We start from the raw sequence: 26,605 nt of genomic DNA, 5'->3' as shown, positions 1-26,605 counted from the left end.
CCAGGAGGGGTAGAGATTGTCAACACCCAAAAACATACACAGATGTCTCTTCTTTTTTGTTCTTCGCCATTTTTGGTGAATTCAGTGGTGCGTCATGTGGAACAATTCTTGCTTAAAGGCAGTGCAACCTGTCTTTTTCCCATAAACGTCAATAATTTATGACATGGCAATTGGACGCGAATATTTAAGAGAAACGTTGTAAATCACATTCATCAGTTTTAGCACAGTTCATTCTATGGCAGTGGTGTCCACATCTTGAAGAAATCTAATGGCTATTTTATATTATTTTACTTTTTTTGTAAAAAGGCTGAAAACATGTATTTGTGTTTAAAGACAAAGTCTTGTGTTATCCTTATTTATTGGAATAAAGGTGGGCGATAACACAAATGATTGTAAATACACAGACAGTATCACCCATACAAATACTTCACTTCATTTTTCAAAATAATTGAATGATATTGTGAGTTTTGCCTATACGGTAATTTGTTGACCATGATTAATTAGATTAAAACACTGCAGGACCACTTTTTTAGGTTTAATTATGGAGTACAACAACAACAACAACAATATAATTACATCAACACACTTTAAAAATGGAACACAACAATATAAAACACTGTAACAATATCAAGATAATGATCAAATTATTCCCTTATTCTATTTTATTACATTTTTTTTTTTTACAAATGCAAGTTAAAGTTAAAGTACCAATGATTGTCACACACACTAGGTGTGGTGAAATTATTCTCTGCATTTGACCCATCACCCTTGATCACCCCCTGGGAGGTGAGGGGAGCACTGAGCAGCAGCGGTGGCCCCGTCCGGGAATAATTTTTTGTGATTTAACCCCCAATTCCAACCCTTGATGCTGAGTGCCAAGCAGGGAGGCAATGGGTCCTATTTTTAAATACAAAAATATTTGTGACAATAAACAAGATAACAAAAAAATATGGATTTCATCATACTCTCCTATACACTGAAATCGATAATATACTGTAGATATTTGGATCGATTCATTCACCTCTGGTATTAAGCGTATTACATTAAATGTGATTCATTTTTTAGAAATGGTTGGCAAATGCATACTTGCCAACCCTCCCGAATTTTCTTGGAGACTCCCAAATTTCAGTGCCTCTCCCGAAAATCTCCCGGGACAACCATTCTCCCGAATTTCTCCCGATTTCCAGCCGGACTCAAGGCACGCCCCCTCCAGGTCCGTGCGGACCTGAGTGAGGACAGCCTGTCGTCACGTCCGCTTGGCCAACCAAAAAGTAACCACAGAACACTATACCGTATAGTGTTCTGTGGTTACTTTTTGGTTGGCCAACGGTTTACGTTGTATTGCACACCCTGACGGCAAGTGTGGGAGTCGGTTCTGAAGTATGAAGTAAAGAGACGTAACTTTGTCACCTCGCCTGGTTATTGACTCCAACCCAGAATATTACACTGCCCATACCTATGCTCCTTCAAAGGCTGCGCTACTGGCTGCAAAGCATTGCACTTTTAAATACAACAATGAGTAGAGAGGAGTGTTATGTGTGTATATGTGTAAATAAATGAACACTGAAATTCAAGTATTTATTTTATTTATATGTATATATATATATGTATATATATATATATATATATATATATATATATATATATATATATATATATATATATATATATATATATATATATATATATAATAAAATACATATATATATATATATATATATATAGCTAGAATTCAATGAAAGTCAAGTATTTATTTTATTTATATATATTAAACTTAGACTTAGACTTAGACTTAGACTTCCTTTTTATTGTCATTCAAATGTGAACTTTACATTACAGATAAGAATGAAATTTCATTACATAAGCTCATGGTAGTGCAGGATAAAAAAGCAATAAGGTGCATATATAAATAAATAAATATAAATAATGTATATAATATATATATATATATATATATATATATATATATATATATATATATATATATAAAATAAATATATATATAAATAAATAAATAGATTACTGTACAGATAAATATATTGCACTTTTTCACATACGTCCATGTTTATCCATCCATCCATTTTCTACCGCTTATTCCCTTCGGGGTCGCGGGGGACGCTGGAGCCAATCTCAGCTACAATCGGGCGGAAGGCGGGGTACACCCTGGACAAGTCGCCACCTCATCGCAGAGCCAACACAGATAGACAGACAACATTCACACTCACATTCACACGTCCATGTTTATGGATGTATGTTATATTGTCTTTTTTATTCCAGCGAGTTAATCCTTTTTGGGGGGAGTTGAAGGGATAATTTAATTTAATTATGATGCGTTCAAGAGTCTTACGGCCTGAGGGAAGAAGCTGTTACAGAACCTGGAGGTTCTGCTACGGAGGCTGCGGAACCTCTTTCTAGAGTCCAGCAGTGAAAACAGTCCTTGGTGGGGTGGGAAGAGTCTTTGCAGATTTTCTGAGCCCTGGTCAGGCAGCGGCTTTTTGCGATCTCCTGGATAGGAGGAAGAGGAGTCCTGATGATCTTTTCCGCCGTCCTCACCACTGTGTATATATATATATATATATATATATATATATATATATATATATATATATATATATATATATATATATATATATATATATATATGTATATATATATATATATATAAGAAATACTTCAATTTCAGTGAATTCTAGCTATAAATATACTCCTCCCCCCTTAACCCCCCTCAATCGCCCGAATTTGGAGGTCTCAAGGTTGGCAAGTATGGGCAAATGTGGCTTTTGAAGCAATTAAGTGAGGCAAACCATCGCTATATTCACAATGTTGGTTTAAAAACAATACCACAGAGGTCGTGCTATCCTTTTATTGCGTTATTTCATGGTTTAAAGTGAGAAAAGCAGGCGGACATAGGAACAACTCAAAGCCTTACGTCATCGTGTAGTTGTTGCCATGACCCTGCTGACGTCAAAGCCCCTGCGAGAGTGAGTGGTGCAACCCGGTGCGCAGTCGCCATGGATACTGGCGGGGGGAGGGGTGTGGCTTAGAGGAAGCGGAAGTGTCAGAGCAGGCGGAAGTGGTTGAGCCCTGAATAGCCGAGCATTGAGAGGAGGACGCCTCCATAAACCTTTGCCGTTCACAGCAGAACATCGAGAAGTCTAGTAACCTTCGAAATGTGAGTTAACCTGCTTATGACACCATTGTTGTTTCATACTCACCGCGAGTTAGCTTCTTTACGGCGGGAGGTGGTTTATTTGCCGTGTCTGCGGCGGACGGTGCCCATTGTGGTTTGGGGCTGGGTGCGAGGATTTAGGCCGAGGCTTGTGGCCACATAGGGACGGATAACCCAGCCCAGCAGATCATCATGCCTCTCCATAGCTACTCTCTTTTTTTTTTATGATCTCCACCGGATGCACTTTAGCGCGATAGCAGTCGCCATTTTGGGCCTTTTTTGACATCTTTAACAGCGCTCGTGGACGGGCGGCCAGAGGGGACATTTGACCATGTAAAGTGGTTTAGCGTGATGGCGGAATCTCCATTGTGCGTGTTATCGATATTACTGACCGATGCCGTGTTGTAATGATCCGATCACCATAATAGTCGATGCTTAGGTCTGCTCCATCATGGCGTAGGCTAACACACCCTCATTTCCCGGGAGTCCCCCCCCCCCCCCCCCACCACCACCACCAATCCATCAGATTTGATCTTGAACGATGGTTTATTTGAAATTACATAAATATGAGCAGAGCGAATTAAATCATGTCTAAATATATTTTGTTGGGCCGGATTGCAGTTGCCCGATAGAATGTGGGACGCTTCCCGTTTAGCATGCGGCTAACAGTGACGTGAGGCTCGCCTGCTTAAGCTAGGCTCCATCTTAAAATTCCACAGGGGAGTGCGACAAGAAGGAGGGCGTAACTGTTAGCAGGCCCGCTAAACCGCATAGCCTGCGGTAACATTTTGTCCATATTCTGACTCAAAACGCTCTCGTCGGGTTAATGTTGAATACGGTGGTCGTATTGGAATTTAGTGCAGCTGTATGCGACAGTGAGGCAGCTAATGCGTTTTTGTTTTTTTATCAAGTGCGTAGCTCAAATGGGGCGCGAGCTCGATGTTAGCTTAGCGGTTAATGTCGACTCAGTCGACGGCGTGACAAAAATGCTTAGCGGCAGTGACGTGCGGTGAACTAAACACCAGATGAGGCATATACTTTTCTCCTTTTTTTCTTCTTCACTTAACTTCATATAAGCAGCTCTAATCGTTGTTGATTCAGGTTGCACATTAGAGTAACCGGAAAAAGAAGGGAGTAATTCGCTTTCATACAAAACGTTATCATAACGATATTAAGATATGATAAATGGGTCCAAAAGTATTTGATAAACTTGGTATTAAATACTTTTTGGTCTCATGTGCTTTTAACAAAATAATTCAAGTATTGTGAGTAGAGATGGCTTTTTTGCCGATATTGTCCAACTCCTAATTACCGATTCCGATATCAACCGATACCGATATATACAGTCGTGGAATTAACACATTATTATGCCTAATTTTGTTGTGATGCCCCGCTGTATGCATTAAACAATGTAACAAGGTTTTCCAAAATAAATCAACTCATGTTATGGGAAAAAATGGCAACATGGCACTGCCATATTTATTATTGAAGTCACAAAGAGCATAATTTTTTCCAACATGCCTCAAAACGGCAGCTTGGAATTTGGGACATGAGGTTGTGGTGGGGGGTGGATGAGGTGGGGGGTATAAAGTGTTGTCCCGCAAGAGTTAGTGCTGCAAGGGGTTCTGGGTATTTGTTCTGTCTGTTGTGTTACGGTGCAGATGTTCTCCCGAAATGTGTTTTTCATTCTTGTTTGGTGTGGGCTCACAGTGTGGCGCATATTTGTAACAGTGTTAAAGTTGTTTATACGGCCACCCTCAGTGTGACCTGTATGGCTGTTGATCAAGTATGCATTGCATTCACTTGTGTGTGTGTGAAGAGCCGTAGATATTATGTGACTATGCCGGCACGCAAAGGCAGTGCCTTTAAGGTTTATTGGCGCTCTGTACTTCTCCTTATGTCCGTGTACACAGCGGCGTCTTAAAAAGTCATAAATCTTACTTTTTGAAACCGATACCGGTAATTTCCGATATTACATTTTAAAGCATTTATCAGCCGATAATATTGGCAGTCCGATATTATCGGACATCTCTAATTGTGAGTGTTTCTTGCCTTTCTGTATTTGTATCTGAAGCAGCATTAGCTATCCTCCATGAAAACATGCTTTGTATGATCACATTCATTTTGTCTTAAAGTCCAGTTTAGAGAAGTATTAAATCTTGGATACAGTATATAATCCTCCATATTGGCAGACACATTTATTTAATTAAATTTCATTCCAAGCAATAAAACTATTTTTGCATCTGACAAAAAACACCCATACAGACTGGCTTACTCTAATAAAAATGCCATGTTTATTATAAATGCAGTTTTAAAAAAAGGCTGCATTCCACTGAAGAGACATGTGTCTGCTAGCTTGAGCGCCCCCACTTCTCCCAGTGTGGCGAGTCACAGTACTGCTGAGGCATTGAACTGCAAGTTGACAATATATCGCCCCCTACTGTGAGGCAGAGGTACTTGCTGCCTCATAGCCTGCCTTTTCCCTGTGGCAAAAAGCACGCACACGCTTAATACACTTGTGTGTAGCCGTGGAGGCACTACCTGTGTCTGCTGCGTTATTTTGATCAGGAAACACGGAATTTCCGTGATTTTGACCATGAAAATTATCAAAGTATACAGGAACCACACCAAAATCACAGAAAGCATAGCCCAAAAGAGAAATGTTCAATTTTATTTTATTACTCCGCTTTTGAACATCTTATGGTTAAGCCACCTGGTGGCAAAGTGAGGCACTGCCTCCCCTGACGGCACGTCACTGCTTAGCGGGTTTAGTCGTGTCGCTCTTGAGCCATTTTTAGACGACGAGCCCACTGAAGAAACCGTTAATAGCATGTCGGTAATGTGTTTCGGTCCGTATTATAATACATTTATCGTCAACGCTCCATTGTAGCTAGTAGGGCTACTTACTACTAGCATTGACTTCACAAACTAGCATGCAGTAATGCTCACTGTTTTCTCTCTTAAAATTTCAATAACTATGTCTAGTCCAAATGTCCACATATTAAACTTGTCATTTGGAATCAAATTTTGGATTTAAAAGAAAACCATGTTGAAATAGTATATGTGCAGTAGTAGTTTTCTCATTATGTACATTAATAACTCTGCCAATTAATACAAATAATCAATTGAGTTTCCTCAAAACGAGTACTCTATACATGTTCAATGAGTTACAAGACATGTATTTATTATCTGGTACTTATACCTGCAGACTACATGACCATTTTGGTTATCAAATCACATCATAACATAGCAGTCACTGAATAAACTGCCAATATGCCCCATAATGGCTGAGTAGGGATTTTGTTTTGTCATTGTCCGATTTACTTAATTTTCAGATTAAAACGTTGTACATGTATTTAAAGGCAAATATGATCTAGATTTCAGTTTTTTGTTGTAGGCCTCTTTGAATTTTTTTGTGTTTTTAATTTGTACACTATGCTAAGGGCCCATATAAAACAAGCCATGGCCAGCAACTGGCCCTCAGGCTTTAAACCCTGGTTCACGCAGTTAAAGCATGGGGGTGAAGTTTCACCAAACAAGCGTGTGTATTCAGGCTTCGTTTTCAGAGCACTATCTCTAGTTAGAGGCTGGGCTGCATGCTCCCACACCTCCGTTTCCCCAGCAGTGGTAATTGCTGGGATGTTACTTACGTCACGTCCTGCCCAATGAATACTGGTCGTGTCAAGCTAGCTCTGTTTTCAATGGGTACTAGGAGCCATTTAGCATTTGTTGAAGAAAAAATGTCCCATGTTGTGTTGTTCGGCTGTACGAACCGTTCAAATTGCGGAAAGGATGATACACATTTCTTCAGAGTTCCTCGCAAGGTTATGAAAAAAGGCGGAAAAGTGCTAGATTTGTGGAAAAATGCTAGATTTGTGGAAACGATGACAAGAAAAGCATGCAGCTCAAACTCCAGTACAGGGGAGTAGAGTCGAAGAATGCATGAGTTTGTAGTGATCACTTTGTTAAAGGTTTGGTTGAAATACTTTAATGGTTATTTACCATTTAAGTATTATATTGATATTTGTATTTCTAAACACGCTTGCATTGAGTGTTTCAAAAATCACCAACTTGGCGTGTCTAAATAAAAGAAAGCAAATGTCAGCAAATCCTATAAGAGCTAAGCTTTTACCAAAGGCAGAAATCATATATGAATCTTTCAGTAGATACACAATGTTGACATCCATAGTTCTATTTTGATAAAGTCGGAGAAAAACACGTTACTCGTAAACTGCATGTACCGTATTTTCCGCACTATAAGCCGCCCCGGGTTATTAGCCGCACCTTCAATGAATGGCATATTTCAAAACTTTGTTCACCTATAAGCCGCCCCGGGTTATAAGCCGCGCCTACGCTGCGCTAAAGGGAATGTCAAAAAAACAGTCAGATAGGTCAGTCAAACTTTAATAATATATTACAAACCAGCGTTCTAACAATTCTTCTTCAGTGTCTGAATTAAAAAGTTGGGCGAATACGGCATCCAAAATGGCCGGCTCTGTCTCGTCGAAGTCATTAGAGTCAATGTTGCTGTTGTTGTCCAGCAGTTCCGTGAATCCTGCCTTCTGGAAAGCTCGGACCACAGTTGAGACCGATATATTCGCCCAGGCATTTACAATCCACTGGAAGATGTTGGCGTATGTCGTCCGGCGCTGTCTTAGTGGCGCAGGTCATCTTGTTGCTTCCTCTACCTACGCACCATTTATGTTCACTTCTCTTGCTGCTGCTCTATTTCCGTGTTCTACTGCGTCACTTATTGCCTTGAGTTTGAATTCTGCGTTGTACGCGTGTCTCTTAATAGGAGCCATTTTGTGGTCTTTACAGATGTAAACACACAAATGAAATGAAACGTAATATCCGCGCGCTTCTTCTTCTACGGGGGCGGGTGGTTGCTTACAGTAGAAGAAGAAGCACTTCCTCTTCTATGGGGGCGGGTGCTTACCTTGGCGGTTGCTTACCGTAGAAGAAGAAGCGCTTCCTCTTCTACGGGGAAAAAAGATGGCGGCTGTTTACCGTAGTTGCGAGACCTAAACTTTATGAAAATGAATCTTAATATTAATCCATATATAAAGCGCACCGGGTTATAAGCCGCACTGTCAGCTTTTGAGAAAATTTGTGGTTTTTAGGTGCGGCTAATAGTGCGGAAAATACGGTAGTTTCTTCTGCATAGGAAAATATATTGTCTATTTCTAAAAAAACTTTGTTTTAAAGTTTTCAGTGTGTACTTTTTGAGAACATTCAACAGTATTGTAATAAATTAAGTTTCATTAACTGTGAAATGAAAATTTCATATTGTTACATCCCTTATCCTCACTGCAGCAAATACTTTGCCTTTCGCGACTGCTTGAATTTGAGTCCAGTATAAATGCATGATGCAGGAAACACTTCCTGCCTTTCACTTTTAATGTGTATCACCTGGGAATTCATGATGGAAGTTGGAGGGCTTCATGCTGAAATATATCAATTCATTACCATTACACCCCTAGTATCTACAGGGGTCTGACTACTCACTGAATATAGCTGTGAAGTCGCTTATTTGGCAAACCTGACCTCTTTTACTACTAGGGCTGGGCGATCTATCGAGTTTGTAAGATATATCGATATATTTTTAAACAAGATATGAATTAAGAAAATGACCAAACGTTGTTGTGTTCTTTGATTCTCCCCCGCTCCCTCTCAACACTCCTGGGCTACTAAACTCCTCCCCTTCCTCCTTCCTATAAGAACATCCATGATTAGTTGGTTGTGTACTATGATGAGTCACGATTGGTTGAGATTAAGGCAAAACATTAGGGACAGGCCAATCAGAGGCAAGATAGGGTGGGTCATCGAACCAGGAAGAGAAATCACAACAGACATCCCAAATGATGACGAGAGAGTCGTAGAAGAGAAGAGGGAATTTTCGAGCGGGCGAATTATATAAAAAAACTAGTGAAAGATGGCAGAGGGATTCTCTTCTTTAGATTTTTCTTTTAGCGATGTAGACCACGTCCAGGAAAAACCACAATGCGTCTACCGTATTTTTCGGACTATAAGTCGCAGTTTTTTTCATAGTTTGGCCAGGCTCCAGTGCGACTTATGTATGTTTTTTTCCTTTTTTATTATGCATTTTCGGCAGGTGCGACTTATACTCCGAAAAATACGGTACTTTATCACATTTGGACAAATGTATGCGTCTGGATAAAACATTCATTTAAGTTTTTTACTATGTAAGCCCAAATCAAAACTGTTCTCGAGTTGCAGAGCCGACGTATTTCGCATGAGAAATGCTCCCACAAATGTATGCCGAAGTCAGGAAGATAATAGCCGCACAATTAAGTCAAGTCACTTACTTGGCGCTGACCAGAACCGTACGTGTGTGACAGTCCATTACATCGTCGACTGGGAATTAAAAAGTGCCTGCCTGCAAATGTATTTTTTATCTGAGTTTGATACATTTTGTCTTATTTACACAGCTATGTTATTTATTTTACGTAGAAAGAATATGTTTCTGTTTTATTTGTTATGTAATTCTGTGCTACTTAAATAGTTTATTTTCTATGCTGTTAATACCCATCTTGACTAACTGGGTTAATAAAAGTGCCACTGACTTTTTACAGTACTATTGTCATTCACTTCAATTTCAGTGAATCTCGCTAAAAAAATCTTTGTATGTATACTTTCACGGGAAAATATATCAGGATATATATCGAATATCGAGTTTAAGTAAACATATATCGATATTTCGTCCATATCGCCCAGCCCTACTTACTACGTCGTCTTATTCTCCGGCAGACCGGTGTGAATGAGCTTTAAATCGTGGGATTACGATGCATACAGACTATTCGTGGTGGGCCGGAACAAATAAATAAATGCACGAAAAACACAGCAGTGGCTCAACAAAATAGAAAATCTATTATAATAACAGGGTTTCTTTCCCCCGAGTTTGCCACTATATGTGGTGGGGGCGTGGCCAATATGACATCATATATGACATAATCTTGATTTGCAATGATGCATACATTTTCTTTATAAAGGCTAAACAAATGTTTTGTGTATATTTAAAAAATATAAGTGTTATTAGCTAATACCATTTAATAATATTTTCTTATCACAATCAGTTTTAACACAAGGAATTTGACTTGGTAGACTGTGCTCTTTGTTCAATGCGGTTTCAATTGTTGCTGCTTATTGTAAAATGTAACACAGGCTACACTTTATTCTGTCCTCCCTGGATGTTGCAATTTAGTTTGCCAAATATGTAAACAGTCCTTTGAGTTGGATTTGGAAAAAAATAACTAGGTATTTTGTTGATATTCTTCACAATGAACTCACTGTAAAACCAACCACACAAAAGAAAGTGCATTATACATACACATGATGAAGTGCACATGCATGTAGGAATCACGTTAGAATAATAATATAATTTGAATAAACTGAAAAAAAATCAATACAATTATGCAGGATGAAGGTTGAGCTGTAATGCCGCTAGCCTAATGCTAACAATGGACTAGCTCATAGACAAGCTAACTCAAAATAGCATGGCCAATCGCAGGCACATATACTGTATTTGAACAATCCTTCACACTAACATTCAAATCCATGGACAATTTGCAGTCTCTAATGAAGGTGACATACATATTTTTGGAATGTGGGAGGAAACTGGATTGTCCGGAGAAGACACTCATGCACAGGGACAAATAAACACTCCACACGGCGATGTCCAAACGGAGGTTCGGGGAAAAAGAAATGCATTAAATAACTTAAAATACCTTTCTCTTCTCTTACTTTACAGTGTGTCAACTCATTTAGGTGCGCGACCAGCTGATGTGCTTCTGATAGGCGATTTAGACGCACGTTTTATTTTTCAAAATGAAGCAATGAGGCACGTTTTTATGATATTTGAGCTATTTTTTTATAACTTATCATAGCCAAAAGTAAGTAAATAATAGATTGTGTGTTGTATATTCATTCATATGTTACTTAAATTGGTTTTCATGTTAAAAAATGATTTCATGGGGGAAAAATAATAAAAAAATGATTTTGAAGGTGTGGCGGCAATAATCTTGCCATGACGTTACGACATGATCGTTTACATGTAGGGGAAACCTTGAATAAACATTGTTAAATGCGTGCCTGACCGTTTCAATCAGAAGTCGATATTGTTAGATTGTGTACCCGATTTTTAGACTATTCAGTGTACTGGTAGTTTTATACATTAAACCAGGTATGTGCAAACCGTTAACATTGAGGGCAGCATTTATTTTAAGTGACAAAGCAATTAGTTGGTGTAATATCTAATATCTTAATGAATTCATGTAATTTTCAGTAAATGCAAAGGTGAAATAAGAGTTGTATTTAATGGTTTTACTAGTGGGTATTGAATGAATGAGCAGGCAGAGGTCATGTTTGCTGTTTGCAAAAACATCATTCACATTGTCATTGCCACGTGCACAGAGCGTGTACACTGCCCACATTCTGAAAAGAAGTGGGATGGATGATGGAATATCAAATATTAATCAGCCAAAGTATGAACATAATAAAGAGAGCGCCCCAGTGGAAGGCCACCAGGAGGCGTCCTCCTTATTGTTTTTGACAGAAGACTTGAGTGGATGTGCTTCCTGTCTGCCCCCTCAAGTGGAGACTGTGTCCACAAAGGATTTGTGTTCACTCTCTTTTAATGGCGCAAAGATGTCATGCTAGTGTCCAATGACATTTAATGGCAGTACACCACAAAGGAGACTAAATGTGCATACGCCCCACAATAGGATGATGATGTAGACGTTTATATACACACTGGTAGATTGACGACCCAAAGCACAGTGGGATCGCTTAACTTTTTTTTTTTTTCTGTATACAAATGATAGAAATAATCTATATCATGTTTAAACTATAGCCACCATTAACAAGGTCATGATTTGATGGTGCTCTTGGTTTTTCATTGTAAGAAATTGAACAGAGCACCGAAACTTGTTAAAGTGTTATTTGTTGTTTAGATCAATACATCCCCATGCACATAGTTTACATGTGAAAAATCTCACAGCACACCAAACTAATTTGTTGTAATCGTAGTAGTTTGTGAAATGAAATCGTTTTCTGTTGCACACTTTAAATATTTTTCGTGACATATACCAGTGTTTGGGATGCACTGGCTTTGTGTGCTTGTGGCTATATTTGTGGTGTCCTAAGTCTTAAGAAATATGTTTGACATTCAATATTTGAGCTTTAAATCCTTTGCTGCTTGTCTTTAAGATCAGTATCAGACGAGATTGGTAACCGGTCACTTGTTGTTTTTGCAGCCACAAGATGGAGAGGGCCGATCTGGTGCAGAAAGCTAAGCTGGCCGAGCAGGCCGAGCGCTACGACGACATGGCGGCCGCCATGAAGCAGGTGACGGAGCAGAACAAAGATCTGATCAACGAGGAGCGCAACCTGCTCTCTGTGGCCTACAAGAATGTGGTAAGAACCTGCAAGTCGCTGCATGCGTGTACGTACTCGACCAACCGTCAATATATGGCGTCATGTCACTAGAACAAAAACAGATCAGTCAATTAATTTGGCTCAAATGGAATACTTCCGTAAGTAAACTTCAGTAAGTATACTGTGTATTAGTAAAAGCAATAGAAATGATATACGTTTGGTCAATTATAGATTTCAAATATATCGTGATAATGCATGTTGACGGCGCATTTGAGCAACTACCCGCAAAATTAGGGCTGCAGGTATTGATTGCTTTGGTAATCGAGTAATATTTTGATTAGTTTGTTGGATTAATCGAGCAATTGGATATAACACACTTTATAACCATAATCCATATTGTAGGGAAAATAGTTTAAATAAACCACATTTTTAATGCTTGGCATAACCTTCATTCTTTTTATTCCAATAAATACACCAACAAAATGGAAATTTCACCTTTCACCTATTTGCCGCAACAAATATCACATCACCCACACACCACCACTCTCATGTGCACTCTATTGCAGCAGCCATGCAAAAACTACGTCTGCGTATTTAAAGTTGCGGCCAATCAATGCGATCTGGATTTTAAACATTTTTATTAGTTACTCTTAGAGATGGGAATCAAACCAGTTCTTGTTCAGAACCGGTTCCCAGTGTATCAATTCCTTGGAATCGCTTGCCAAATTTTCCAACGGTCCCCTTAACGATGCCAATGGTTGGGAATGACGTCAAACAGAAAAATAGCGGCACCCGGGCGGAAGCAATTTTCTGAAGTTGACTCCATTTTACAAGAAAAGATTGCAACAGCGCTACTTGTAATAATTGTAAGATTGTTGTTTCATCAAGAGGAGGCATACAAGCAATAAGTATATTAAAGTTGCGTTTTTTAGCCGCGCCAGAATGGGACAACCAGTGAAGAAGTTGTGGTTAAATGCTTGACCCAATTTGCCACAGTGGACGCTCCGGAGCCTGTTTTAAAGAGGTGAATGTTACATTTTAGTCGGAGAAAAGTTGAATGTTTTCCTGCAACCACATTTTCACTCAGTCCTTTCCATCATACAGGTAATACTCATAAAATTAGAATATTGTGTTAAATTTCATCTCAGCAATTCATCTTCTAATGTGAAACTAATGTGATATTAACTCATGACATGCAAAGTGAGATATGTCAAGCCTTTGTTTATTAAAATTTTGATGATCATGGGTTAGTTTTTGAAGACCCTACATTTTTTGAGATTTTCAATTCAAAGTTTATATATAAAATATCTTGAGTTGCATGTTATGTAGATAGCTTCACCTTGAAAATCGAAACACAATTATCACGTTATCGCTGTAATTTTAAATGTGCCCAAAATTTTCAAAAACTACTTAATACTGAAGTCCTGTAACCGAGTTATATTTAGAAAAAAAACACACAACACATTCAAAATGTATATATGTACCTCTAGTAGAAAGTTGAATGTGCATTTGAAAGCAACACAAGCATTATAAACAAAGTAATATGGCAGAACAAAATAATACCATACATAAATAAAAAATAAATGTAAACATTTCGCAAGATGGCACCCTTTTGACATAAGACATAACTGAACTTTTTGTTCCTATAGATAAAAATAGTGTTCATAGTGTTCATATATGAGGTCTAGTCTTACACATAAGACTGCACGATTATGGGCAAAATAATAATTACAATAATTTTTATCAATATTGAAATCACGATTATTAATCTTGTTTATTCATTATTTGGTAAAACAGTGTTGGGGTGTGAACGCGACGCCATCATGTAATTTGTAATATCTTTTAAAAAATGCTCTAAATAAACTGTCCATATATTTAAAGACAAATATTTGTGTTTTTATTCATTAATAGTATCAGCTTGTCAGCTTTTTTATTACATGATGCCTTTATCTCTTATTTTTAAATTTTTATAAAGAGGTATTTTTTAACTGTGTACATGTACATGCTGTATCTGGACAGATCCATTTAGAGTTTAAGCAGAAATCTGTCATGTAGGTATTAATTATACACCATAAAACATTAACAAAATGCTATGTCACATGAATGGTTATTAAATAAATAATTTGTGGAATGTAAAAAACATGGTGTTTACTTTTTGATATCGATATAAACACAAAGCAGTTTGGCTAATTAAGATCAAGTCAAATAAACTAGCTTTGTTCTTCAACAACCATGTACTTCAGTGCACCAGTTTGGCTAACAAAAATAAACACGAGTGATACCTCTCACATCTAATATACAATATGTGCCTTTTTAAGACCTCACTGTTGGCTTTGTAAGGTTGTTATCTTTAAATAAATTGATGCTAATTCGCCTATTTGTTCTCTTTTTTTCCCCCCAAATAAGAATTGATAAGAGAACCAACTAGAAACCAAATATTTAAGCAGAATCAAAAGTGGAATCTGAATCGGAAAAATCATAATTCCCATCCACAGTTACTCTCCTTAATTGATTAATCGTTGCAGCCCCACACAGAATGAAAAACCGCAAGTTACATCGCATCATCAATGGAATTAGTAAACGTGTGAAAGCGCCGCCGCCGCCAATCGTTTGGATACTAATACGTAATATTTTCTTACATTTACAGTATTTATTTATTTACACCAGTATTTGGTTGGTTCGTTGTAGTGCCATTTGAAATAGTTTGCACACAAGGAAAAAAAGATGATACTTGAAGCTTTTTCTCGGAATTTTCTTGTATTTAAATTGATCTGTGACACTATGTTGTAAATATACAGTACTACATACTAAGCTTCTTTCTTTAAAAAACATTGCAAGTTTGGCTTTCCTCAATATACATATCAATATTGTTATCCAAGCATAAGCAATATGGATTTTAGGCCATACTGCCCAGCCTTTTTACTGTGTACTTTATTCCTGAGTGTGAGCATTTGACAGTGAAGTGCTGTCCCAAATCCATTACTGTTACGCATTTACCGCAAATGAGCATTGCAAAAATTACTCAATACTTCCTCCACTTGACACAGCATTATCGCCAACATTTAGCTCAACCTAACAAAATATCTTATTTTTTTCTCTACTTCTTGATTGTACAACAATTAAAAACTACCTCAATACGCCATCACTTTTTGTCTGGCAGTCGCCCTTTCACAACATATCCAAAATGGTGACCATTGAGGGTGGTAAGTGTGTACAGTTCTTACACTTTGTCTTTTCAGTGCATGTGCATGTTTACTTACAAGGTATGTTTGAAATGCAGTATACTCTCAGTACCCAGTTGTTGCTATCAAAACAAGTTGAAGAAGTAACTTAAATGTTCTACTTTTTTTGACTTGCTGCAATGCAGATTTTTTCAGACAAAGAGCAATGATTAAAATGAGCAAATGCTAGTCATGTCCACTAGGAGGCAGGAAATTAATAGTCATACTCCAAAAACACTATACATCTTACAAAAATGTAACAAATGTATTTTCTGCAATGGGACCACTGCTTGTTAAATATAAAATATATGGATTTTGTCGATTGGCAACACTAAATTGGCCCTAGTGTGGGAATGTTGTCTGTCTATCTGTGTTGGCCCTGTAATGAGGTGGCGACTTGTCCAGGGTGTACTCCACCTTCCGTCCGAATGAGATAGGCTCCAGCGACCCCGAAAGGGACAAGCGTTAGAAAATGGATGGATGGATGTCTGTCTCAATTGGTACACCCATTTTCTGCTTTACCCCTTCTCTTAGCCCTTGGGCCTCGGTTTTGCATGTTCACATCAAGCAAATCTCCCAATTGTCCTGTAAGATCAAAGGGGAACTGCAGGTATTTTATCGTTCACAATCAATATGAGAGACAAGAACACACACGCCTTTAAAAAAAAAATAAAAATTAAAATAAAAAACACTAGAAAGATGCGGCTAATGGAGTCACCGTTGTAGCCTTCAAAGCCCTCTAAAATCAACTTCAAACCCTCTAGCAATGTTTTATATACACACTGCAAGTCTATATATAATGTAATAACAGACACGTTCATAATAATATGTAATATGTCCTATATTTACCGTATTTTTATAATTTTAATCCTTTACGGGACTGATTTCTTTAGCGCATTGATTTCTTTTTCCATAGCGGCGTTACGGGACTGATTTCTTTAGCGCATTGATTTCTTTTTCCATAGCGGCACACGTCTTGACTTCTGGCACACGTCTGACTTCTGGCAACAATGTGTACTTTCGGAATCAAACACAAGTGTGTTGTAATCAAGGCAGACTTGGTAATAGGCAACGAAGACGACTATTTGGGGATAAATGAGGATTCACAATCTTACGCTTTTGAAGCTAAATATACCGCTGCTTATAGAAGCGAGCAAAAAGGAAGAGTGAGACGTTGGAGCAGACGGAAGCCCGGAAAGAGAGGTGAAAGTGATTTTGACGCTATAAATATGGAACTTGGAGCCAAGCTATTTCGACATAAATGGCGTGCTTACCCAAAATCAACAGGAAACGTCCCTGGCCAGCTGGACCAGACGAACAACTGTCCATCGAGTGAGTCACTTTAATATCGATCATGATACACGCAGCATGCCATGTGTGTCTCTGTCTGGCTTGCTCAGCTATTTACAAACAAAACATGAAATGTGGGTTTATACTTTACAGATACTGTAATATGATTGTTCATATTTTTCATTCAGTACAAATTGGTGTCTTATTGCAGTGTTGTGCATTACAAACTCACGTGTTTCGTGCTGACGTAGAAGCTAGCTTATCTCTTGCCGTAGTTAGCTTTTACGGCTAATACAGAAGCACGCAGATGTGTTACTATGCTAGAAAAATATTTGAAGTATTGGCTACAGCTTGGTTATTATACAGGTTACGAAACATGAATGAAGTATTGACGGTATTTGAATGCATTTTTAAAGTGATTTACTGGTCAAATTGATTGCTGTCATTAGCTGCATTGCTAGCCACCTAGAATGAGACGATTTTTATAGGTTAGAAAGCGAAAATACAAAACCGTTTTGTCTTCTTGTCTCTCATGATTGTGAACGATAGGCAAAATTCGCAAAAAAGTGCAGTTCCCTTTTGAAGAGAAGGACGCTGTGCCAAATGGTGTATAGCCCTCAGCACTAACCGTGGTACCGTTCACACTTGAAACAAAGGGTTATGAGAATAAGGCTAAGCAGAAAACACAAATAATTATTAGCATTTTTGATTTTCCTAGTAATGCACTTGTGTTTTATAATGTACCGTATTTTTCGGACTATAAGACGCAGTTTTTTTCATAGTTTGGCCGGGGGTGCGCCTTATACTCAGGAGCGACTTATGTGTGAAATTATTAACACATTACCGTAAAATATCAAATAATATTATTTAGCTCATTCACATAAGAGACTAGACGTATAAGATTTCATGGGATTTAGCGATTAGGAGTGACAGATTGTTTGGTAAACGTATAGCATGTTCTATATGTTATAGTTATTTGAATGACTCTTACCATAACATGTTATGTTCTCAGTTGGTTATTTATGAGTCATTAAACGTACACTTATTCAGCCTGGTGTTCACTATTCTTTATTTATTTTAAAGTGCCTTTCAAATGTCTATTCTTGGTGTTGGGTTTTATCAAATAAATTTCCCAAAAAAATGCGACTTATACTCCAGTGCGGCTTATATATGTTTTTTTCCTTCTTTATTATGCATTTTCGGCAGGTGCTACTTATACTCCGGTGCGACTTATACACCGAAAAATGCGGTATTAAATTATTAGCTACTCCACAAATATTGCCATATTTTGAATGTTTTTTTAAACTAGAATTGCTCATCAAAAAAGCCAGCTAACTTTGCTGTAACCAGTAAACAATGTCAGACAAGTAGCAATATCGGACTTCACTATAATTTTACTATAATTACATGAATGATTTGACGCCAATTTACATTAGCAAAGTTACATTAGCCATTTTAGAATGTTTTTTTTTTTTTAATCGCTTGTCATGAAAACCAACTAATACAACTATTGTACATATTGTAGCTTTTGAATACAGTGATGTCCTTTTTCATAATTGATGTAATGTTGTATGATTACTGGCTACCATAAAGCCACCAAGTAGCTCCAGGTGACATAGCGAGAAAGATTGGCGTCTCTTTTTCTTAAGGAGTTTATGTTGTACCACTTGATCTTGCCCCTCGGTTTTAAGGGGAAAGGGCAAACAATTGAGATTTAGCCCTAATCATTTTATTGAATAAGTGTGCTTTTTAATTTTCCTGAGGGAACTCTCCTGAAGGAATCAATAAAGTACTATCTATCTATCTATCTATCTATCTATCTATCTCACACTGTTTTCATGCACTAATAAATAAGTCAGATTTCTGAAATAATTTGACATGAAATAAGCATTCTACAAACCTTAGAAAAAAATGTAATCTGATAGTGTTTGGCCTTTGAAAAGTCGAACTAACACACCTAGATTATGCGATTGAAAACTAGATCTCTCGAGTGGGTGTGAATGCCGGAGGGCACCTTTTTATCACCCATGCGCCATTCTCAATGTGTGGGGTAGAACGCGGAACCGCATCCCATACAATCAAAACATACAACTGGAATGAAGATATATTTGCTTCACAAATTAAAAAAACTGAATATTTTGAAGTGCATCGATGGGAGAGAAAAAAAATAAAGATTTATTTACTGACAGTGCACTGCATTTGGACCCACCTCTCAGTGCAAATGCACTAAGACTTCGGTATAAGTACTGAGGAGCATTGATTGAGACACAACTCATGTTGCTAAATCAACATGACCCAACAACTTTAATTAGTCACACTGATCGGTCTTCCCTCCTTTCTCAAGTGTCCTGCCTTGACTTGTATCCTATTGATCTTTTTGTGACACCTTCAGGTGGGAGCCCGCCGCTCGTCCTGGCGCGTCATCTCCAGCATCGAGCAGAAGAGCGAGGGCAACGACAAAAAGCAGCAGATGGCCCGTGACTACCGTGTGAAGATCGAGTCTGAACTTAAAGAAATCTGCCATGACGTGCTGGTACATGTAGGGGTGGGGGGGGTTTAATTCAGGGTGTCCAAAGTTTAGTCTGTAGTTTTTGTTTTTCTACATCTTCTTGAGAACCAGTGGACATTTGTCTTTTGTATAATCTGGCCATTTCCCCCAATCTTGTAACCAAAGCAGGGCCGTACGCTTAGCTTTTTCACTTGTAGCACCAATGCTACTAAATGAAATTTTTTTAGCACATTTTTGGGACCGATGAGGATCCCAAATAGACAAAAACAGGTACCAACAAGTAAGAAAAGTATGTTTTGTATATTAAGATCCCAATTTAAGAGGTGTTTTGACATAACAAAAAAGAAAAATTCTTGAAAATAATGTAAGAAAAGTCAAATATTATCTCCAATCTTTAAAAAAACCCAAAAAAAAACAGCTAGGTATGCTCAATTCTTCAGCTAACAAAAATATAAAATAACAAAATGTGAGAAAGTGTCCTGTTTAAACGTCAGCAGCAACATGAGAATAATTTACTTTTAACAATGGTGTTTTTATAGGTAAAAATTATAGGACATACACACAGATTTTAGCCAGGAACACCAACCTGCCAACTGCTTCATGATGCTGTGTGACAGGCTGAGTTCTGAAAATCACTTTTAAAAAGTAAGTTACTCTGTACTTTATCAAAAAAGTTGTTGATTTAGTAACATAATTACTCTTTAATAAACGTAATTAATTACAAGGGAAAGTACCGTATTTTTCAGACTATAAGTCGCAGTTTTTTTCCATAGTTTGGCCGGGCTCCAGTGCAACTTATATATGTTTTTTCCTTCTTTATTATGCATTTTCGGCAGGTGCGACTTATACTCCGAAAAATACGGTAATTGTTACTTTAAAAAAAAAAAAAAAAAAAAAAAAAAAAATATATATATATATATATATATATATATATATATATATATATATATATATATCTGGCATAACGCAGTTGAGATAAGTTTCATATGAGAGCATTGTGTGCACATGTGCCTCTTTAAAAGGCGCTGCCTGGTTGCCTAGTGACATGAGATGTCATCGAGTCCAGCTTGAAATGTTTTTGTTAGCTTAGCAAGCGAGCAGCAGCAGTTTGTCGGCTCTGACGGCAGCTCTTTTGAATATTTCACTGGTTTGTGTTACCTCTGCTTAATAGATTGAATGTGCTTCCATGGCTGTATGTTCTTGTCAACAAACGGGGTGTTATTTCAATGGCAAGTTTGTCACTTCAATCATTGATTTGTTGTTCAATATTCTTTCGACTTACGTAGTTACTAACGTTCAGTGCAGTTTGTTTGTGTCAAGTTTTAAGGTGGTGAAAAAAAGTTTTTTTACTGACCAGTTCCTCCAACTAAGATCTTCTTTCTTCCGTGCCGGGAAGTCTGAGTCACCCTGAGGGTGTGACCTAGGAGGAGCGGCGCTCCCTCCCCTCTGTGCATGGCGCAGGAGGAAGGGACACGCGCACAGAGTAATAAGTACTTCTGCGTCAATCACTTGTCCATTTGGTTATAAGTTTATTTCAAACATGCTATACAGGTGGGTGAATATTGTGTTCTTTGATCAAATTTGGATGGGCTTCTTTTAGGAGCATAATGCGACGAAAGGGTTGAAATCCCTATTTGCATATGGGCGGCAGTTTTCTTTTTTCAAGTCGCACGGCCTATTTTTAGTGCGTAAATTTATCACACTGTACAGCCCTACAAGGACAAATGTCCACTGCACAGAAAGTTGTTTTTTAGGAGATGTAATATATCTTTGCCTACATTGGATTGGTGTTGGGGCTCTAATTGAATCTAAAGTTTGTAAAGTGACCATAGCATCCTTCAGTTTTTCAGTATGTGTGTAGGTTGGAAACATTTGGAAAAAAACAAAACAAAAAGGAAACATTTGGACACCCCTCCTCTGCAACTAAAGGAGATATGTATGAACTATATTTTTCTAACATCTTTGCTCGTCTTCCAGAGTCTCCTGGACAAATTTTTGATCGCCAACGCCAGCCTGCCAGAGAGCAAGGTGTTCTACCTTAAAATGAAAGGAGACTACTACAGATACCTGTCAGAGGTGGCGTCTGGCGATTCCAAGAAGGGTACATTGCTGGACCGCGTGGCGTTTGTTACTTGATAACTGTCCCGGAAATTTGGCACAGCAATTTAGACTTTGTGCTTGTGCCTCCAGAAACGGTGGAGGAGTCTGAGAATGCCTACCAGAAGGCCTTCGATATCAGCAAGACCGACATGCAGTCCACGCACCCCATCCGACTCGGCCTGGCCCTTAACTTCTCCGTCTTCTACTACGAAATCCTCAACTCGCCGGACAAGGCGTGCGGTCTGGCCAAGCAGGTGGGTGCTCGCTAACATTAAAACTAGCACATTGGGTGCGAGGGTATGGTGGTGGCGACAATGGTGGGCTGGACCGCTTACTAGGGATGTCCCGATCCAGGTTTTTGCACTTCCGATCCGATACCGATATTGTTTTTGCATTTCCGATCCGATACCGATACTGGCCTATCCGAGCATGTATTAAAGTTTAAAGTTATTTAGCCTACTTAGTTGTCAGAATCATGTTGAAAAGGGTTTTAGTACTCTTGATAACAACTAGCTAGCTGAATTAGGGGAGTTTGAATAATACACAATGGTTGGTAACAAGAAACTGACCTGTTTATTCAAGGATAAACACAAAATAGACAAAATTATACATGACAAACAGAAATGGCATCATTGAACTAGGGCTGGGCGATATGGCCTTTTTTTAATATTGCGATATTTTAAGGCCATATTTCGATACACGATATATATCTTGATATTTTGCCTTAGCCTTGAATGAACACTTGATGCATATAATCACAGCAGTATGATGATTCTATGTGTTTTGATTGATTGATTGAGACTTTTATTAGTAGGTTGCACAGTGAAGTACATATTCCGTACAATTGACCACTAAATGGTAACACCCGAATAAGTTTTTCAACTTGTTTAAGTCGGAGTCCACTTAAATTGATTCATGATACAGATATATACTATCAGATATATACTATCATCATAATACAGTCATCACACAAGATAATCACATTGAATTATTTACATTATTTATAATCCAGGGTGTGGAGGGGGGCGCCTGATGTAAGTGTCAAAAAGACAGCCAAAAGAGTTTGATATGAGAATAAATCTAAAGTTAAAATATAGGGTAGAAATGCACCCATTTGCAGGAAATGTAGTCTTGATTTTCAAAATGTTCTTTCAAGGCTTGCATGTCTACATTAAAACATTCTTCTTCATACTGCATTAATATATGCTACTTTTGAACTTTCATGCAGAGAAGGAAATCACAACTAAAAAAATCACTAATTTTTTCATACGGTGTTGACGTGGAAATGTTTGCCTTGCATTTTGATGGTGTGGGCGTGTGGCACCGAATGGAGATAAGCGTCTCGACAGACGTCACAATATTTGAACAATGATGACGAAAACTGTTGTCTCTGTCGTGTCCGTGTGTCGAAAATTGTTATGCGCTTATTTTTTTATTTGATTTTGTGCGTGGCATAGATTTGCCGTGCGCAGAGGACGTTTGAGCAGGCGCGCACCTTAGCGGCTGCGCTAGCATCACAGCTAACGTTAGCCATGCCGCTACCTCGCTCTCTGCTGGGAGAGGACGTATACGTATGTGATGTATGACGTGACAGGTGCGCTCGCTGTCTGTGAGAGGGAGACACAGAAAAGAGTGAGAAGAGCCTGTCGTGTAATGCCAGCAGCTAAAAGCAACTGCGTGAGAATTGTGGGTGTGTTGAAGGTGTGCTGGAAAATGCGGAACGGAAATTAGGGAGCAGCAGAAAAGTGGAATGTATTATTTAAATAGGTGCGTTGGAAAACACGGACCGGAGTTTTTTTTTTAAACTGGATCTGGATCGGCATTTTCCCATGCCTTGCCGATACGCAATTTTTGGCAAATATCGGCAGCCGATCCGATCCAAATATCGGATCGGGACATCCCTACCGCTTACTCACCATCTCCTTAAATTTCCTCGCAGGCGTTTGACGAGGCCATTGCCGAGCTCGACAGCTTGAACGAGGAGTCGTACAAAGACAGCACGCTGATCATGCAGCTACTACGGGACAACCTGACTGTGAGTACCAGCCTCTGCTACGGTACTTAGTACTAGGTCACCTCATCACTGACCGTTACTTCCTGTCTTTTCCCTCCAGCTGTGGACATCAGAAAACCAGGGAGACGAGGTAGAGGCCGGCGAAGGGGAGAACTAGAGCGCACTCAACGGTTCAAACACCCCCACCCCCCTTTTTCTCTTTCTCTTCATGCACACAAATGTTCATTCCCTCTTCAAGCTTCTTTGCTTTCTTCTGTATAAGCAGCAGCATGAATTGTACACCTCCACCCTCCCCAATACATGGCACTCCATGTCCAGCCCGCCCACTAGAACCTTCTGGCCCGTCCTGTCTCACTAGGAGGTTTTTAAAAAAACAAAAACCAAAAAAAAAAAATCAATGATATAATTTTCTCAATCTTTCCTCTTTCCTAACTCCACCGCCCCACTCTAGCGAGCTCCTCCTCCTTCCTGTTTCTTGGCTTCTTAGTCCCGCCCACTGGCTGCTTTTATTCCACTTTAATCCAAACAAGACAAAAGGTTATTAAACTGTGTGTTTATTTTCAACAAACACTGTGATGCTGACGAGTCTTTCCTCACTCGGGGTCATGCGGGGAGGGGGGGGCGTGCCCGCTCTGCTGACGTTTATACAGAAGGGGCGTGGGTGGGCGTCTCCCGCGAGGTCACATTGTGACACTGACTGACTGACTAGTGAGCGGTCCGTCATCACGTTGGTTTCCATAATGACCAGAACTGTATCCACTCCCTCATCACTGTACGACTAATCAAAATATTTTGAACTAAAACATGCTTTATGATTTGCCGATAACGTCCAAAGTTTAAAAATTAGTTTTCCTCCAAAGTCGGTCAGTGTCACGACGTCCTCCCCACGGAGAATCTGGACATTCCACGCTGTAGGTGTCTCTTACTTTGCTGGGGACAAACGTCTTTTCATTTACTGAAAAGCTAAGAAAATAAAAACACAAAAAAAGCTTCCCTGTCGCAGTTCCCTGCGTCCCTCTCATTAGCCAATCACTACGCTGCTTGTTGGCTGCATAAAGGATGGATGTGGCAGCCTGTGTGTGTATATCTGCTAGTTCACTTTTTTCTTCCTATCAGTATCCTGCTTTTAATCCAAGACAAAATTTACAAAAAAAAAAAAGTTTGCTTCTGTGACGGTTTTCTTGCTTAGCGCGTTCGTGCTTGTGAACATTTTGAACTTCGCTTCAATAAAAAGAGAAAATGACCTCCCCCCAAAAAATTATGCCTTCCCTTTCCCCCTTACCCCCACTCCCCCGATTAATGAGCTAACAGTAGATTTGTGTCTTTAAAAACTCTAGGTTCACCTTTACATGTTAAAATGGACAAAATGTACAAGACGATTTAAAGTGAAATAAAGGTTTTATCAGTTCTGAAACATTATTTCTCTCTTTCACGTCATTTGCTCACTTTCACACTTCAGCGCTCGGGTCATTGTAGTTGTGGTTTTCATCCATCAGACACTCTGAAGACCCTGCCAACAAGATTTAAAGAACTTGAGGTTGTTTTGATTGGCACACTTTCACTTATGTCTTTTGAGTGTATAAGGCAAATGAAAGTGCACTGTCAGTTACTGGGTGTTGCACTCAGTCAAAATAGTTATGTGGAAAAAAATGGAAGCTGAGGAACAACACAGGGTGAACAGAAGGAGCAGCGGGTAAAGACTGTGATTAACATTTCTGGTAAGTGCAGTAATCATTTTGGGTTAGCACTACAATATTAAAATTGGCGCAGTTGCAAGAAAAATTATGTGAACCCTTTAGGGATTACTTGGATTTCTGCATAAATTGGTCATAAAATGTGTTTTGATCTTCATGGAAGCCACAACAATGGACAAACCGTCTGCTTAAACTAATACCGCACAAAAAAATGATAGGTATTTTTATTGAACACATGTAAACAGTGCAGGGTGGTAAAAGTATGTGAGCCCTTAGGCTAATGACTTCTCCAAGAGCTGATTGGAGTCAAGACTAAAGACAACATGGAGTCTAATCAATGTAACGAGATCATGTGTTGGTTAAAGCTGCCCTGCCCTATAAAAATACACACCTGTGATAAGTGTGCTGTTCTCAAAAAGCATTGCCTGATGTGAACCATGCCTCGCACGAAAGAGCTCACAGAAGATCTACGATCAAGAATTGTTAACTTGCATTAAGCTGGAAATAGTTACAAAAGTATCTCTAAATGATGTTCATGTGTCCACTAGGGATGGACTTCTTCACCCCAGAAGCCGATTCGATACGCATCTCGATACATGATCACCGATATGATAACGATACAATGCGATTCACTCCTATTCTCGATACGATGCGATTCAAAATGATTTCATAACGGTACAACATAGACCTTACAAAGAGGTTCAGTTCGAATAGTTGTTTTATTATGCAGTACAATTCAATGCAGAAATGTTTAAGTCTACATTCAGTCTCTTGCCTCAGAAGCTTAACTCTGCCTTACTCTCTGTTTGAACTTGAAGGTTGCATTTCACATTGCTTTTTTTGTGTGGAGCAAACCAATGAGCCTATTTAAAAATGACAATTCACTATTTGAACATAAAATTACATTTTATTATTAAGCACTCCTCTCTGCTTTTAATGTTAATCCATTTTGTTTTGACAAAACATAACTTTACAATTGTAGAGGGCACTCTCCACTCCAGTATGAGCAATATGCATGCTCAGTGCAAACAATCATGACTGTTATGCAAAGAAAAATAGTGTATTATACTGATATTAACATAAATTTGTTAGTTGACCACGTACTGAGAAAATAACTGTAATTTGTATAAGAAATAAATAAAAATACAAGTTTCTGATAAAAGTAGAAATATAAAATACTATTGGCAGAAAGATTCTGCAAACAACAATACT

General features: G+C 38.6%; 1 protein-coding gene across 1 annotated transcript; it reads left to right on the top strand.

Annotated features, from left to right (window-relative positions):
- The first annotated feature begins 3,010 nt into the window (after positions 1 to 3,010).
- ywhaba (tyrosine 3-monooxygenase/tryptophan 5-monooxygenase activation protein, beta polypeptide a) lies at positions 3,011 to 25,118 on the top strand. Its single transcript, XM_061923751.2, has 7 exons — positions 3,011 to 3,172; positions 12,445 to 12,604; positions 19,469 to 19,609; positions 21,563 to 21,686; positions 21,776 to 21,939; positions 23,625 to 23,720; positions 23,800 to 25,118. The coding sequence occupies exons 2-7, from the start codon at positions 12,452 to 12,454 to the stop codon at positions 23,854 to 23,856; spliced, it is 735 nt and encodes a 244-aa protein (XP_061779735.1). The 5' UTR covers positions 3,011 to 3,172; positions 12,445 to 12,451; the 3' UTR covers positions 23,857 to 25,118.
- The last annotated feature ends 1,487 nt before the right edge of the window (positions 25,119 to 26,605 follow it).

Source organism: Nerophis lumbriciformis, linkage group LG28 (genome assembly GCF_033978685.3).
Source record: "Nerophis lumbriciformis linkage group LG28, RoL_Nlum_v2.1, whole genome shotgun sequence".
In the NCBI taxonomy this organism is placed as follows: Eukaryota; Metazoa; Chordata; class Actinopteri; order Syngnathiformes; family Syngnathidae; genus Nerophis; species Nerophis lumbriciformis.
This window is presented reverse-complemented; position numbering and strand designations above follow the sequence as displayed.